Raw genomic sequence first — 17,466 nt, 5'->3', positions numbered from 1 at the left:
GAAATCCATAGAAATGTAGTGATTAACTCAACAATTTCTTCTTTCTAAATAACTGCCAGGGGCTCACCTGCTCCCTTTCCATGCATCAAAAACCCCACCAAACCAACCAACAAACAAAAACACACACATAAAAAACAAGTCACCCAAACAAACAAAATTAAAATAAGTAAAAAAATAAACAAAACCAAACAAATTCAAAATTGGAGCTATGCTAGGGTTTAATCTTCCCTTTTTAAAATGAGAAATTGACATTACAATGGATAAATGGAAAATTTCTACAAAAAACTTGTAGTTGCAAAATTCCATCTATCTCTGCTCCTCTTTAAGCCCCGTGGGAGCAGGGGAGTGAGACCACCGTGGTGATAGCTAGGTGCAGGTGGGACCTGCAGACCTGGCAGGATTCCCATTGGGAAGGGGACGAGGCCACTGGGAGATGAGCCAGCTAGCTAAGGCAGCACAGAATCACAGGCTGACAGAATGAGGTTTCCAAGCTGGAAAAGACCTTTGAGATCATCAAGTCCAACCTACAACCCAAAACCCCCTCATGAACCAGACCATGGTGCCACGTCCAGCCTTTTTCTAAACTCCTCCAGGGATGGTGATTCTACCACCTCCCTGGGCAGCCCATGCCAGTGCCCAACCCCTCTTTCAGTGATGAATTTCTCTCTAACATCTAACCTAAATTTTTTTTGCTTTTGGGAAGAGGCTGGCAGCCCTAACCCAAAACCAAGAAGACCCAAAACCAGTTCTGCCGTGGGCGTTCTTCCCCAGAAGTAAGCCACGCACCATGGAGCCAACCTTCCCCTTTATTCCTCCTCCTGGTGGCTGCCAAAGCTGTTTCCCTTCTCTCTGCTCCTTCAGCACCTGGTAACCCTCCTCTTCCCATTCTCCAGGTGTGGTGTTCCCCTACTCCCCGCGGCTGGGGCGGTACAACCTGAACTTCCACGAGGCGCAGCGGGCGTGCGCGGAGCAGGACTCGGTGATGGCCTCGTTTGACCAGCTCTACGACGCCTGGAGGTCGGGGCTGGACTGGTGCAACGCCGGCTGGCTCAGCGACGGCTCCGTGCAGTACCCCATCACCAAGCCCAGGGAGCCCTGCGGGGGCAGGAACACCGTGCCTGGAGTCAGGAATTACGGGTTCTGGGACAAGGAGAAGAGCCGCTACGACGTCTTCTGCTTCACCTCCAACTTCAACGGTGAGAGCGTCTCCTTTGCCCTTCCCTGGCAAAATGGCCAGGCTTAGGCAGCCAGGGCAGGAAGGGGTGTGTGGTTTGTCAAAGCTCATGTAAAACCTGGGGAATGCTAGGGATGAAATAACCAACGGGTTAAAAATGTTGTGGAATTTGCAAGGGTGCACGCAGAGAGTAAAGTCGTCTTTGCCACGTGGTCACACAGGTAGTTTTTACAACTCAGGGCTTGTAATGGCAGGATTTTTTAATATCTACCCTCTCACCCCACTGAAATTTATACATACCCTTTTAATGTTGGTGTGTAACCAGTTTAATTCGGTCGAAGGAACCTGCAGTTCGTTGACTGAGGTTTCCTGTTGAAGTCAATAATGATTTTGTCCATATTGCTTAAATATGCCACCAAAACAATACTCTGATCATCACCTGTCTGCAGTGTCAAGCAGCTCCTGCTCATGTAGCAGGTCTAATATAGCTAATAGTTCTTTATCAACAGACCTATTTCTAGCTTTATTTCTTAATAATTCAGATTTCTAATCTTAGTACACTGCCAAGCCTTCGACCACTTTTGCTCTGAGGTTGGATTGCTGTAAACCTGTGTTTTGCTATTATTTGATTGTTTTTTTAGGTATGAAACAAAATTAAATGACCCAATCTCAGCTTGCTGTCATTTCAGGGTTTACCTAGTGTCAGGAAAAAACATTTAAAATAAATTTAAGAGAGCATTTCTGTGAATGCCTCCTCCTCTCCTACTTGTGCTCCTACAGCATCCTACTTGTGGATAATTCCTGCACAACTTTGCACATGTTTGGCTTGCAGCACACTCAGACCATGGAGCATGGCCTTTTTTTATTTATGCACAGATTGCTTATCCACAGCAAAGCAGCTCCATCCTACAGCGCAGCAAAAAATAAACATAAGCCTTGATTTCAGAAGATGTGCTCCAGCCCTAAGTCTGCACCACCCTCCTCAGAAAAAGACACATCCATGCAAAAAAAAAATGAACCAAACCAAGCAAAAAAAAAGCTCCCAAAAAAACACCAAAAAACCCAGAAAAATCCCACCACGAAACAAAAAAATACACACAAGAATAAAACCCCTACGAAAAAAAACCTCAGCAGGAAAACCCAAACAAATCCTGAAGCCAACAGTTTAGTTTTGCATTAGGTTCAAAGTGATCTGAAACAAAAGTTTGGCTGATTTTTTTTTTTTTATCATACTGCTTCATCCCATTAAGTGCTGGCTCAGTTTTTCTTGCTTCATTTATCCAAGGTGGAATCCTGCACAGACTCATCTCTTCTATACAGATTTAACCCTGTGCTATAGAAATATCACCAAGGTATTAAATAATCAAACAAAAATAATTAAAATGGAATAGCTGCACTTTTTCATTTTTTTTCTAATGCTTCCAGAGTAAAACCTTGTGTCTACCACCTTTTTAACACAAGGAGCTGAGCAGCATCCCTTAAGGAAGCAGAAGCAAAATTTCTGGGGAAAAGGAAGAATAATAAGTACTGACTAAGATAAATATTGTCTGTGCATTGATACAAGGAGAAAGAAAGAGGGGGAAGGAGAAAGGTAAGGTGAGGATAAGGTAGGAGAGCAATCAAAGACAAGACACAGACACAAATCTCAGCCTTGAGGAGTTTTGAAACTGACCTGGAGACAGGATATTGCACAGCAATGTGGGGAGAGAGAGAGAGAGAGAGAGAGAGAGAGAGAGAGAGAGAGAGAGAGAGAGAGAGAAAAAAGAGGAGAAGTGTATCTATATATAGCTTTATAGATATAGATATTTAGATAGATATATAAATTATATACATATATGGAGATAGATTATAGATAGATAGATGATAGATAGGTAGATAGGTAGATAGATAGGTAGATAGATAGATAGATAGATAGATAGATAGATAGATAGATAGATAGATAGATAGATATCCCCACAACTCAATGTCAAATGTCTCTCATGGCATCATCTGAAAATCCAGATTTCTTCTTCTCTCAGCTTCCATTCCCTTAACTCACCAAATCACCTTTCCCTCACACATCCCTGCTGTCTTTCCCACTATTCCTTGTCCCAAGCTCACCTTCACACCCACAATTAACCCAGACACTCTGCCAGCTCCCTCTTTTCAGCACAGCATTTTGGATAAGTGTATTTAATGGCATATGTGTAGGAAAAGGAAAAAAAAAAAACAACACAACTCAAAAAAAGCAGTATTTCTGCAAGACCCAATATTGATTCTCTCAGCTCAGGAACAGCCAAGGAAAATGAGAGGTGGTTAAGACACAGTGCATTCCCAGTGGATTCTGGAGTCTCCTGAAAGTAGAGAACAGAGGAGGCTTCAACTTTACATAATGGAGATGGGAAAATGACGAGGGCCACAGGAGCAGGGAAGGATAAGGAGAGTTTAAAAAAAAAATAGGGTCTCTTGGGAGTTTCTATAAAAAAAGAGGTTAAGTTTAGATACCTTCTAAATGGTTTCTCTATAGGGAAAAAATTTCCCAAATACATTATGATCTCAGAGACCATTAAAAAGAAAGGTTCTATTTCAAATAATTCAGCTGTAAAAGCAAGAAATCTTGGTCTGAAATACATGCAAAGCTTGTTTTTTTACCTGGAGAAGAAAGGTAAAAGCCATGGTATTTAGCTATTAGGGTAAAAAAAAATGAAACTGTAATCATCAATGCAGTGAATTCAAATCCATGTTCAGTGTTTTCCCTGTGGAATTGTTGGATCTCAACTGTGATTACCTGGATACACAAAAAATAATGGTTAAAAATGAAGGGATTATGCCACCAGTAAAAAATTCTACATGCTTTTCTGTTACCTGCACAGGGAAATGGTTTGAGCAAAACTGCAATATCAAATAATCTTGTTACTTTGTGAAATTACCCTCTATGATACCTTTTCATAGACTGAGGCAAATACAATACTAAAACATTGTATTCTGCCTGTGTAGATGAATTATACTCAAACCATTCGGTTGGTTCATACAAGACTTGTTCATGTTTTGTATCCATGAACATGAAATCATTTCACACCTTTTATATCTAATAGCACCAGCCAGCTACCAGTTTATTAGAATATATAGTGGTGTGTTTCATAAAACAAAGCAAAGAGTAACACCAGCCTGATGCTATCTGTCAAATCCATCAAAATATTGTGAAATAACAGAATATTTTCTGCCTGCACTGGATGGCAATATGTTTCCCAATCTGATTTTACATTCCTTGTGCTGATAAGGACTATTGAAAATTAATTCACAGGAGTGGGGAGTGTCTGACTTAAATTTGGGAATTCCACACTGGAACTTTCGCATTTTCCAGGGCTGAAAATCACCCCAATTTCTCTCCTTGCCTTGTCCCAAGGAATGGGGAGGCTCCTCTCCCATGCAATGACTCCAGATGATCAATTTGAGGAAATAAATTCAGATGAATCATTTTGTTACAATCTTCCCCACTGAGCCTAATAGCCATAAACCAAGGAATGTATAATGGAAGAGCTGAGTGGTTACTCTTTGTTTATTTTCAAAGGTCTTCTGAAGGACAACAGTACTTTTTTTCTTTTTTTGAAGGAAAACCCATGAGAAACTTTCGCACTGAAAAGTGCTAAAAGAGCTAAATGTAAATTTATTTATCAGGTCCTCTATAATTAAGCAATTTCAGAGAAAATTAAACAAGGTACAAGTACAGCTTGCATCACTCTTTCTTCTCATTAACACTCATTTTGTTATATACCCTGTCCACAGAATCATAGTGCATAATTGGTCTTTCATCACCTGTAGGGGAATCAAATGAAAATCTTATTTTAACAAAGTTAAGAGCACAAAGAATAAATTTCAGAGAGCATGTTAAAAGCACAGCTCTGAGCCACCTGTTTTTTACAGCAGTGCATGTTACAAGCCAACCATCTCTGCCATTTAAAGAGGAGAAAGCTGTGGAAAGTCCTGTCTGAATAATGCTGACTGTTCTTTTGACCATTTCACAACATTTTATCACTGGGAACATGTAGCAACTGTTCCAAAAAGAGAAATTAAACCCAAACTAAAATTACACACCTTTTATTAGGAGTGGTTGCTTCTGAATCACCAGAGCCATTACTGATATTGGTGTGTTTAAAAGTTTTTTTTTCTCACATTTTTTAATTCAAAATCACCTATTTGAGAGGATCACTGGATGTCAAAATATTTACCAGGTCATAAATATTTCTCTCTTTCTTTTTTTTTTTCCTTTTTCTTTATGTAAGGGAAACTCACTAATAAACCTCCCAATTTAGCACTGAGCTTGAAGAAATTTCCAAGTGTGATTCATCCCTCAAACTCCCACAGTCACAAGGGTGTGGGGTATTTGGGTCAGTGGCTGGAGCTTGCCTCTTTAAGCTGTCCTGTTGCACACAAAATCTTAAAATAGCTGTTATAGATGGGGTGTGAGCAGGTTTGCACAAACCCTCTGCCCCATGGTTTGGGTGTGAGGAGCCAAATCAGGCAGGATCCTCTGTAGAAGTGACCCAACCACCAGACATGAGGGAGAGAGAATCAATTCCTCCCTCTCCTTCCACGTCAATTAATAAATTATGAGGCTGAATAGTTAGGAAGCCTTCCCGATTATTATCAGGGGAAAAAAAAAAAAAAAAACAAACCTGCAAATCTGAATAGAGCTTATTCATGGAATTTTATGTAATCAGACAATCTGGATACACACTGCATCCCTATGGGCTTTACTATTCAATTTCTCTTGTTTGAGGAGGCAGCAGAGTATAGGAGCTTTTATTATTGATGTCATATGTCAAAAGCCTGACCTTACTGCAAATCCCTAGGAAATTACATTCCACTGACATATGGTTTGAAGAGGAACTCATAAACTAGGTGAAGTTTACACACTATCAGCCTAAACCCCTGTTCCCTTAAATCAGAAATCCTGTTTGCTTTGGGGAGACCTCTTAATAGTGTATCAGTAACAGGATTCCATTTAGTAAACCTTCTCTTTAGCAGCGTGTTGTAAATGCTCTCAACTTGCCGAAATGGAATTTTAAAAAGTGTTTTACAGAGGGATGATTACCTGTTCTCAGTAGTTTTCTGTGGAAATTCTGTAGATGCTGTCACTGACAGCAATGAAATTTTAGAAAAGTTTCTTCTCCACCACAGCTGCAATGTCAATGCCATTTTTTAAACTGTTTTTGTCTTGATATACAATTTCTGACCTTTAGACAGGGTTAATTCAATTGCCATTATATTGTCATCTGACCTGGCTTTCCTTCATTTGAAAAAAAAATTCCTGTTTGATTTTCACAGGAATCTAAAGCTGACATAACTCTTAACTTGCTCACTCCTTTTTCTTCACCAAGAAAGTAATTTCATACTAAGCAGAGTTCTGTGTATCTACCTGATTTTTGCAAGGCAGAAAATGGATATTGTCCTGGAGTACATTAAGCAGTAAAGAGTGAGCTCTGGAATTAGAAGGTGCCCACAAAAATAAACTCCTTTATTTTTTTTCAGCTAACTCTCCTCTTCAGGAATAGGCAGATTGAAAAGTTGTGAATTTATTTGGAAATTATTGAATGCCTTCAAAGAAACACGATTCCCCTGCAGTCCACTTGGCTGTCAAATCAGTGATGATAAATAGCCCCAAGAATAATGAATGAAATGCTTACAGTGAATGTTTATTGCCTTGATAAATGGAATCAATATTAATATTATTGCTGTGTATGGATTAGTAGGGGAGACTTCACTTTTTGGGCTTTGTTTTCTGGCATATATTTTCATTATCCTGAGACAGGGAACATTTTTCTTAGCAGCACTATCAGTTCAGTCTCGTGTTGTGGTGAGGGTATACCCTTTGATGCCTAAAAAGAAACAGAGCTGCAGAACTGCTGGTAAAGACTTAAGACAGACATAATTTTGCTCTACCACAGGCTCAAACTCTCCTCCTGAAAAGCTGTTTGATACCTTGGCTTTCTCACTGTATAAAAAAGGAAAAAAAAATTATTTCTGCTTGTATTTAATCAGAAACAAGGTCACCATCCTGTCAGAGAGCTAAAGAACATGTGTTAGGCTATCACTGAGTAAAAATTCAGGTGGAGATGAAATACTTTGGTATTAGGAGAAATAAATATAGCATTGCTTTTGGGTTTTTATTTTGCTGTTGTTTTGTTTGGTTTTGGTTTGGTTTTTTGTGGAGTTGGTTTGGGGTTTTTTTAGTTCAAATCATCTGTTTTCTGCACCTGGGTTGTTCTTTGGGTAAGTTCTTTTTTCCTCCTGATACTTATGAACTCACCATACAAAAAAAAAAAATCACAATTTTTTTAACAACACAACCCCCAACTGGCACAGACCTAAATTAACCACTGTTTGACATGATCCTTAAGGAACATCTGCATTTCTCCTCGAAAGTCAGTGTTACAGTACCGTTGCCTGAAATCAAAACAGAGAAAAACCCTTCCCACAGTATTAAAATGCAGTTAAAATAAAAAAGCAGTTCCCTATTGGAATCTTCCAGGTGTATCCATAGTCATGGGCTGTGGGCACTCTGGTATTGAATTTCTACAGTTTTTATAGGGTTAATTAATTAGGATATCTTAGAGGTACATCCAGTAGGAGATTCAGTTGCCCCTTGGGTTGGTGCAAGGTCTCCCATGCCCCAATTCCTGTTACATCTTCTTATAGGTCCTCTACTTGAAAATAAGACCAAACAGAATTTCAGGAAAGTGTTAGGTCATCAGATAATTGCTCCAAAATCTGAGAGAAAGAGTAGGAAAATTACCATGAGCTACACAGCTGGTATACAGAGCCGTGGATTTAGGAAAAGCACATAAAAAGTAAAAATCTTTAGGCAACACCATTGAGGTTCACAGAATCCCCAGAAAGGTGGTTGTAGCCAGGTGGAGGTCGATCTCTTTCTCCAGGCAGAATGAGAGGACACAGCCCCAAGCTGCCCTGAGGGGAATTTAGGTTGAATTTAGGTTTTTATGGGAAGGGCGATAAAGTACTGGGATGTTCTGCCCAGAGAGGTGGTGGAGTCGCCATCCCTGGATGTGTTTAAAAAAAGACTGGATGTGGCACTCGGTGCCGTGGTCTGCTTGAGGTGTCAGGGCTGGGTTGGATGGATGATCCTGAAGGCCTCTCCCAGCCCAGTGAATCTGTGATTCCGTAATCACAGGATTTAAGGTTGGGAAGGACCTCCAGGACCGCTGACCTCCAACCTCCGCGCCGCTAACCACTCCACCTTCCCTCCTTTCCTCCCAGGTCGCTTCTACTACCTGATCCACCCCACCAAGCTGACCTACGAGGAGGCCGTGCAGGCCTGCCTGAAGGACGGCTCCCAGATCGCCAAGGTGGGGCAGATCTTCGCGGCCTGGAAGCTGCTGGGCTACGACCGCTGCGACGCGGGCTGGCTGGCGGACGGCAGCGTGCGCTACCCCATCTCCCGGCCGCGGAAGCGCTGCAGCCCCAGCGAGGCCGCCGTGCGCTTCGTGGGCTTCCCCGACAAGAAGCACAAGCTGTACGGTGTCTACTGCTTCAGGGCCTACAACTGAGAGAGCCTACCTAGAGCATGACAGTTGTTTTGGTTTTTTGTTTTGTTTTTTTTTTTGATAAAATGTGTGAAAGGTTTCTTTTTTTTTTTTTTCCTTTTCGGTATGAACTCATGCAAGCTACCAAAACTGTGATAAACCTCTTTTACTTACTGTAAAGAGTCATTTTCATAGGCACTCCCTCCCCTAAACCCATTGGTTTATTTTGTTTCATTTTAGTGGTTTTGTTTTGTTTTGTTTCGTTTTTTTTTTTTTTTTTTTGTGAAAATATCATTCCATAGATATTTTAAATTAATATAATTTAATGGAAGCTCTAGGTAAGGAACTTTTAGATTCAAATTCTTTAAGCTATGTCATCCCAAAACTATAATTTTCATGAATGGGGCATGCAATAGAGCTTGACAATTGCTAGGGCACAATTATGGAGTGTAAGGCTACTCAAAGCAGAAGCTTTTAAAAGCACAGATTTTACATATTTGTACCAGTTTGAGAAACACTGCAAATTGATTATGACAGGAATTTTAAAATATAACAATCTTTTTGTTAAAGGGGATCAGTGAGGTTTCGCAAAGAAATCTCACAACAATATATGTTAGCAAATAACTGTTTTCACTGGTTCACATGGGAACAACAGAGAGTTTAACAAAAGCAGCTAAAACGGTCCACAAAAATAGGACTAGTTTTACAATTTCAAACCTTGCCTTTCTGAAAAAATAAGCTCATGGTCCCATGCATAGGAAGAAGCACAGTTAGTTCTCCTGAACATTTCAATTGTGTTTGTGTTGTGTATAAATCATTGAGTGAATAATTAACTAACAAGAAAACTCTTGTTTTCTTCTTATCTCCAATTAAAGATGCCTGAGAAGTGTTGTATTACCTTTGAGTAGCTTTACTGAGCTATTTTTAAACTCTTAAAGGCCATTTGCTAAGCAGCATAATAGCATCTACTCAGGGCAGTTGTATAAATGAACTGCTGGACAGAGAAATTGTAAACTTTAGCAGCTTGATTTTACATTAGCCTTTGAAATGTTATTGTCTTAATTATAGAACATTACAATATTTAATATTTCTTAGCTATTTACACATCACAAGAAATAAAAATTAGAAAAAAAAAATATTTAAAATGATGAAGTCTTAAACAAAGACTATTAGACAAAATCTGAAACCAGCCATTCAGTTTTAGAAGAGAAAAAGAAAAAAAAAAACAAAACACTTAATTTCCTTACATCTTATTTGTATCTAAAAAGTGCACCTGTTTTTTAAACTGTCAGTGAAATAACATAGCATCATTAGCCCTGATTTACTTAGCTAGTCCTCCTTAGAGATAACAGGAAATAAAGCTATTGAAATACTTCTTTTCACTAAATCTGCAGTGGTCCAGGCAGAAGATGTTTACCTAAATCTGCCAGTGTCAGAGAAAAACACGCACTGTGCATGGTGCCTAGGATTTTCAGAGCTGCCTAAAGCACTAGGTCCTCCCTAAGTACCAGGTTGAGGGAATTTGGGATTTCCAATGCAAAACTCACTTTGGATGCAGCAGTTCATGGTGCTCATCTTCAGATACCTTAATGCAACCAGTTTTTCAGAGAGCAGGTGCTCGAGGCTTTCTGAAAATTTACTCCACTTATGGTGTCTCAGGCTGGATATCCAAAACAAACGAAAAAAAAGGCAGGGAGGCCACTGATTAAAAATATCTTGGTCTCGGGTAATCTCTTCAGCGGGTTTTGATGTTCTCTATCCAGTATTGGTTCTACCACTTAAAAATGGAGAACTCCTTTTCCTGCTCTATGCTTGCTGAACTACGAAGAACTCAGAGGACCAACATTTGTATTTACGCCAAGTTTTATAGCTGCCCACTGTTTCCATGATTTAAAAGAGGTGTAGTGGGATTTATCCAACTAGGACACAACCTGTATGCTTTCATGGATGGCTCGGTGTAGCTGTTTTCCCGTGGATGTGAGTAAATAAATCTCTTTCCCAGAGTGGTTGTGGTCCTGTTTTAAGACTCTGTGAGCAAACCAGGAGCTAGATATGGAAAGGGGCCATAGCGCAAGGTGTATTTTATTGGAGTTCTTTCCCTTTGAAGCAAATTTCCATCCTCCTGGGGATATTTGCATCCTCTGTTGATATCTGTTCATATTTTACAGGTGGAGCAATCTCAGTGCCAAACCCCTCCCCCCCTTTGTTTTTTAATCCACTAGGAATTGGAATTTCTCGAAACAGTATCCCTTAGCTATAAATAGTGATTTACTATTCATAAAGTCCCTAAAACCGTGCAACCTTTTTTGAACAGCCATTTTTTAAAATCAGTGCCCATTTCACACATTTTCTCAGGCCATTCAGAGCCTTCTCTGAAACCTTTGGAGAAAAAAAGTGGGAATGGAAGTAGAAATGTTAAGTATCCAACCAGGATAAGGAGTGGGGTATGTGAAAGTGGACCATGATCAAGAGGAATACTTGTCATTCCTCCATCCAACCTTCAGAAAATTTGGAAAAAAATGCCAACTGTTCTACAGATTTTCTTCTGAAGTTTGGACAGGGAGGTTGTGGGATGGGAAAAGCTGTAGAGAATATCCAAGTAATTACCACAGCTAGATCCAGAGCTGCTGTAAAGAGGGGAGCCTTATGCAACTGGCTCTACCCTCCCCAAAGATCTGCTACACCTGGAGGAGGCTGCATGGTTTTCTTATTGCACAGAGGTGAAGAGACCCTCATGAAATTTTTATTTTTTTTTGTACCTCTCCAAAGAAACCTCGACAGGGTTTCACCCAGACGCATTTTTATTTTTTTTTTAATTTTTTTTTTTTTGCAGGAATGGGGATTATATTTTGCCTGCATTAAAAAAAAAAAATAAAATAAATTAATAAAAATGTACAGATCCAACCCACTCGTGGGGCTGGCTGAAGTGCCCTCACTGCTAGACCAAAGGCACTGCGGGAAAGGCCAAGTTCAGCCTTTCACCAACTTCTGCAACGCTCTGGAGATGGCTGGTCAGGTCCTAAATCACAGCAATCTCAGGCTTGCTCTTGTTTTTTGCCTTCTGTGTCCACATCTTCCCCGGGCCAGCCGCGGTCTGGGCGTAGCATCCCCTGACCCTCCCCTACCTCCAGCATCCCCCAAATCCCAGCCCAAGCCCAGGAGGGTGGCTGAGCAGGCTCTGCACCACCCACCCAGGGGACAACCCCTGGCTTGGCAGCACCAGGAGGGCAAGGAGGGTGTCCAGAGGGATGCTGACCACACAGGCGTCCCAATTTGGGTTTTGCCGCCTGTGGGTTGGCGTTGGAGACGTCGCTCGTTGTTGTAGGGGGGTGGGGGTGGTAATTTTGTTAATTTCGTGTGTGGAGTCGCAGGGTGTGGGCTCACACCCACCGTGTTGCTCACCAGGAGCTCGGTAGTCTAACCTGGGATTAGGTTTAGGTCTGTGTACTGTGCTATTGTAACAGCTAATCGATTATAGTCCGGTGAAAATGTGTTTGTGTGGGGAAAAAACACAAATAAGTGTGTAAAAAAAAAAAAAAATTAGTTCTAATGTAAACAGGTATAAAGACCACAATAAATGTGTATGATTACCTGAGAAGTGGGCACAAATGGACAAAAAGACACGAATTATATTTATTTTTACAGCTAATGACTCCATTTCCTTTTGTAATGTCAAATGTCGGGATGTTTTTCTTATTTTCAACTAAGCTAGCTAGGTGCTTGAATAAAAACTTCAAAAAGCAGCTTAATAACTGGATTAAAGCCTGTGCTATTTTCTGTTCATGAGAGAATATTGTTAGCGTCGTGTTCTCTGTCATTATCTTCTATTTCACAATGTATCAGAATTTTAATGCCCATGAATTAACAACAATTAAATTGTGTTGTTCTTTCCAATATGATAACTTCTCCTTATTGAGTGACTGTTCTACTTCTGTCCCAGAAAACACAAATAGGGAAAGGAACAGATCAAAATATGAAAATACTTAGTTTGCCATAGTAAACAACATGATTATAAAACTAAGGGGTGGAAGGGGAAAGACTGCTCTGTGAATATGATTCACAAATAAAATAAAGAGAACTGTGTTCCAAATCCTTTGGTTTATGCTTCTTTGAAGCATTTTTAAAGTAGAAGTGCAAGTACTAATTTCTTCTTTGTGCTTTCTGCCATCTTCTGAAATAAAATAAGCCATAAATAAAGAAGGTTCTTTTAAAATTAATTTAAAGTTATGGTTGATATGGCACTGCACATCCATCTCAAGAAATCGGATGTAGGACAGTGTTTCATGTATGAGAAAATTTATTAAACTATTTATATAATCCTCCAGCCTTATGAATTAAAACCCAACAAAAAAACCTCTCTTTGTAAAGTGAAACAAGAAAAATTTCCAGCGTCAGGCAAGAATTAATTATTCAAAGCACTTGGCCAGCTTTTCAGCTTCTGTAATCACACTGTTTCTGCACTCTCTTATTGATCTGTGCCAGAAAAGTTAACCCTGAAACTTGCCTGCACTGCACCACTTTGCTGGGAAATACTAATATTCCATAAAGTTTTGGTACATTGGCCATGTTTAGAAACAGGACAAAAATTTGGAAAATTTGTCACTCAGAACAAGGGAAATCTGTGCTATCTTGAGTACACGATTGAGAAAAACATCCTTTTGCTTCTAACAATTCTAACAATTTTGTTTCTAGCAATTAAGTTTAAACAATTAGTTTAAAACATTTAAAACTTGCAGCATTTTCATTTCACAACATTATTAAAATTGCCTTTTGTAGGAACAAGCACTCAGTGATAAGGATTTTAATTCCCTGCAATATCTAGCTGTTCAAAACAGAGTCACTGTCTTCATGCTTGGAAGTGGCTGGATTTGAGACTTGATGGAAGAACCTTCAAAGCCAGAAATGTGAGGATTTTCACCCAAACTCTCAGAAAATTAAAAACACTGCCATGGTGTTAAGCCCTTCTCTCATTTCCCCAGGAATGATACCAGGGTCTTTCTGTTCCACAACAGCCAGACATCCTTCTTGAATGTTTCAAGAAGATGAATTTTACCCATTTTTAGCCATTTTTAGCCATTTTCAGCTATTTTGTCCCTTTTTCAGAAGCAGTTACAACAGATTAACAAATGTATTTTGGAGCAGAAAAATCCTAATGCCAGATAATTTGTTATATAAAGAGATAAGACTCCTCTGGCTTTCAAATTAGAAAAGAGAATTAAAACAAAAAATCATTAAAAAAAACAAACCAAACCCAGCAAAAAACCCCCAACCAAACAAACAAAAAAGAAACAAAAAACATTAAAAAAAGACAAACAAAAAAACAAACAAAAAAACAAAATGAAAACCCACCACTGCTGGAAATTATGTAATGATAACAACTGAAAAATAATTTCTCTTCTTCCCGTGCCATGAACAGTGAAGGTCCCTTTAAAACATGCAGGTTGTTGAAGAAAAAGGAAAGAAACCAGAAAGCAATAATTTAGTTCCTGATCTTTCACACAGATTATGTTATACATTGCCTAATAGTAATCATTAAGCTTCATGTTTAATCATATAATTTAAAAAACCCCAACTAGATCAATAGCAAACCAAGAGTTTGGAAGGGATTTTTAATTTTTCTTTGCAAAGCCTCAGTCTGGTGGATTTTTTTTTGAGGGGGGTGTCTAAGAATGTCTCAATCCATAAAGACACAACACTGTAAATTGTAAAGCCCATCTATTTCTTCAATATTTTGCCAGAGGCAAGCACTTGTTTGACAAATGAAAACAGCCCTAACAGAGGCCTCAGCTAATGAATTATTCACTGGTATATTTTCCAGTGCACCCAGTGGGTATTTCATGGATTAATTTTTTTAAATGCCAGCAAACAGACCCAAAATGGTATTTCTTGGTACTGAACAAGGACAGTTTTGGGCTTGTTCTTTGCCTAAAAAGATACATTGTGAGGCATTTCAGCTCAGTACTTCCTACACGGATGTTCACTGTACATATATACATGATGCTGTTTTCTTGCTACTTTCATCCTGATTTAATAGCTGGAAGAAAATCGAGTTCCTTGTTTGCAGAAAAAGGTCACGTTTAAAAATTTTGGCTTTCCAGCTCAAACACAAGAGAGACAAACTGAGAAACCTTCTTTGCAGCAAAACTGGGCCTGCTTCTTACAATTAACTAGGATAAAAAAAAAAAAAAACTGCGTGAAATGAATTTACATTCTGTGCTAGAAACATGAGCCATCGGTGGCTCTACACTTCCCTCACTTTCAAGGAGGTTTTCAATGAGGTTTTAGCTCTTTGTTAGTTTGGAATATTTCATTTTCACCAGGAACAAGAAAACCACATCTCAGAAACCAGCGGGAAGGATGTCAGGGGGAAGCCAACATCATTTCTGTCCTGTAGACACTCACACTTATGTTATTAATTAGTGGGAGAAGTACTTAAACTCATTACTTGACCCTGCTTAGCCCTTCCTTGGACTTAAATGTCTGCTAGATAAGTGTTTCTAAATTTTTGACTATAACAGAAATAGCAGTGATTTCTCTGGTTAGCTGACAATTTAAGTGCTGTGCACACAGGTTGAGGTCAGCTGCATTAAAAAAAAATCACTGCAATTAACTGAGGGCAGCCATGAGGTTTTGAAGTGCAGCTCCCGATGACCTCCACCTTTTTGCCCTTGGCCTCCTTTTATACAATTTCTGTGCATGTGATTTAGGTTCTCTTTGGAGGAAAGTAAACAAAATGAAGCTCAGGACGAGGTGGAACATCAAATCCCATCCATAAAAGGGGCCTGAAGCAATCCCTGAGCCCTGGGACATCTTCAAAACACATCTACAGGGTGGGTTTGTGCCTCAGGGCCTGAACTGAAATGCAACCTGGTGAAAAAAAGCCCTAAAACTCAGCACTGTGCAGATGCAGACGTGTCTGGCTGTGGTCAGTGCTGAAGATCCAGTTGCTCTGGTTTGGAGGGCAGCCAGGGGACCATTCCCCAGTTCCTGCTCTCCTTTTCCAAGCCCTCCCATGGAATTGTGGTGGGGCTGGGGGATGATGGCAGTGCTCAGACACCGAGTGCACCTCAAGGCATTTAGCCCTCCACCAGGGCTCCCAAGAAAAATTACATTTTAAAAACAGGGGTTTGGTTTGGTTTTTGTTTGGTTTTTTTGTTTGTTTTATTTTGGTTTGGTTTGGTTTTTTTGCAGCCTGCCAAGAGAATGATACAAAAAAAAAAAAAACCCAAAGTTTGAGAGTGACTTTTGGGCTCTCAAAAGTGTCTCAAGCTGGCAGCACTAAACTGCAATCATACCACTTTAATCAAGCCTCCATACCCTAACCAGCTCCAAAAAACACCCAAGTAATCTGGTTTCTGTCCATTCTTTTGGGGGAAACTAACAAAGCATTTCTTTGTTTAGAGAGCAATGCAGCAGAGTGTGATTATCATGCACCCAGCGTTGCTTTTGTGCAAAGCCAGTTAAAATAAGATTTTATGCTGTTACTGACTGCAATCAAGTGTAGCTCAGCTTTACTGCATCAGCTTGTCTCAGGGGAGCTTCTTGGGATATTTAGCTCTGGAAAATAGAGTGCCCAGCACAAAATTAACATTTGGGGTATTTTTAACCCCTTTTTTTTAACATTTCTCTGCATCTCAGTCCCACAGTAACACCTTCACCTTTCTTACCCCAAGAGGTGGCATCCAAATGCAGAAGAACATCCCCAAAACTCAGAGCTACGAAAAAGGCCTCCAATTCTCACAGATTCTGCAAACACTTCTCAAGTTATCTCAGAGACAGTTATCATAAAAGGGCTGCATCAAGGATGGCGCCAGGAAAAACTGCCTTTCCCATTTTTAAAACATGACCTTCAAGGCTGAATGCTTCCAGAAAAGTTGAAACCTCCTTTTACAAATTTCTAAAGATAGCATATAAGTCTCAATCTTCTCTGTGAAAGGGGATATAAATTGTGAGTGAAAAACTAAAAAGCTAAAGAAAAAAAAAAAAACACAAAAATATGTATGCCCTGAGAAATAAGCACACTCATAGCACTTCTTTGTGATAATTCTTAATCACAATTAACATTATTTATAGACATGTTCATCTTTCCAATGCATTTTTCAAGGCTAAAGTTTCTGCACTGATCCACAATACAGATGAATTTGGTAATTTTCAGCCAATCCTGTGACAAATTCTTTAAAAAGGCTTTTATTGGGTATGTCTAAGCTGCAGTAGCAAAGCATTCAAGCAATGCAGTAATAATTCAAGCAAGGTTAACTGTGCATGGAATTCAGCAGGACTTCTCACAGATTAGAAGATTTTTTATTTTATCTATATTGTATTTAATTTAGAAATTTCAGTAACAAGGGGTTGCTAATGTGTATAATATATAACATTATAACGTATTATATAATGTATAATATATATTCTATATATTCTATATATTTTATATATTCTATATTCTATATTCTATAGTATATATACTATATACTATATACTATATATACTATATATATATAGTATATAGTAGATAATCTATATTATGTATTATATAATCTATATTATATTATATATTATTTGTATTATATATTATATATTATCTATAGTATAATTACTCATGTGAATTTTCATTTGGATTGTCTTCACTTTTAAAACACAATCCGGGCTCAAAAGAATTAAGAGCTGATAAACTTGTCATGGAGAGTCACATGGGAACTTCTGCTGCCCCAGGTGGGGCAGTAACAAAAAAACAAAAACAAAAAAAAAATAAAATAACTGATATGGCTCTAT

General features: G+C 39.1%; 1 protein-coding gene across 2 annotated transcripts in view; it reads left to right on the top strand.

Moving 5' to 3' along the window:
• Positions 1-12,894, top strand: part of HAPLN1 (hyaluronan and proteoglycan link protein 1) — a 64,041-nt gene extending 51,147 nt beyond the window's left edge. For both annotated transcript variants that reach the window (XM_086868063.1, XM_086868064.1), the window contains exons 4-5: positions 894-1,196; positions 8,432-12,894. In XM_086868063.1, coding sequence (XP_086724189.1) covers positions 894-1,196; positions 8,432-8,721 — 593 coding nt within the window. In that variant the 3' untranslated portion in view covers positions 8,722-12,894. The remainder of the gene's footprint in view (positions 1-893; positions 1,197-8,431) is intronic.
• The last annotated feature ends 4,572 nt before the right edge of the window (positions 12,895-17,466 follow it).

Source organism: Cyanistes caeruleus, chromosome Z (genome assembly GCF_971803275.1).
Source record: "Cyanistes caeruleus chromosome Z, bCyaCae1.hap1.1, whole genome shotgun sequence".
Lineage (NCBI taxonomy): Eukaryota > Metazoa > Chordata > Aves > Passeriformes > Paridae > Cyanistes > Cyanistes caeruleus.
This window is presented reverse-complemented; position numbering and strand designations above follow the sequence as displayed.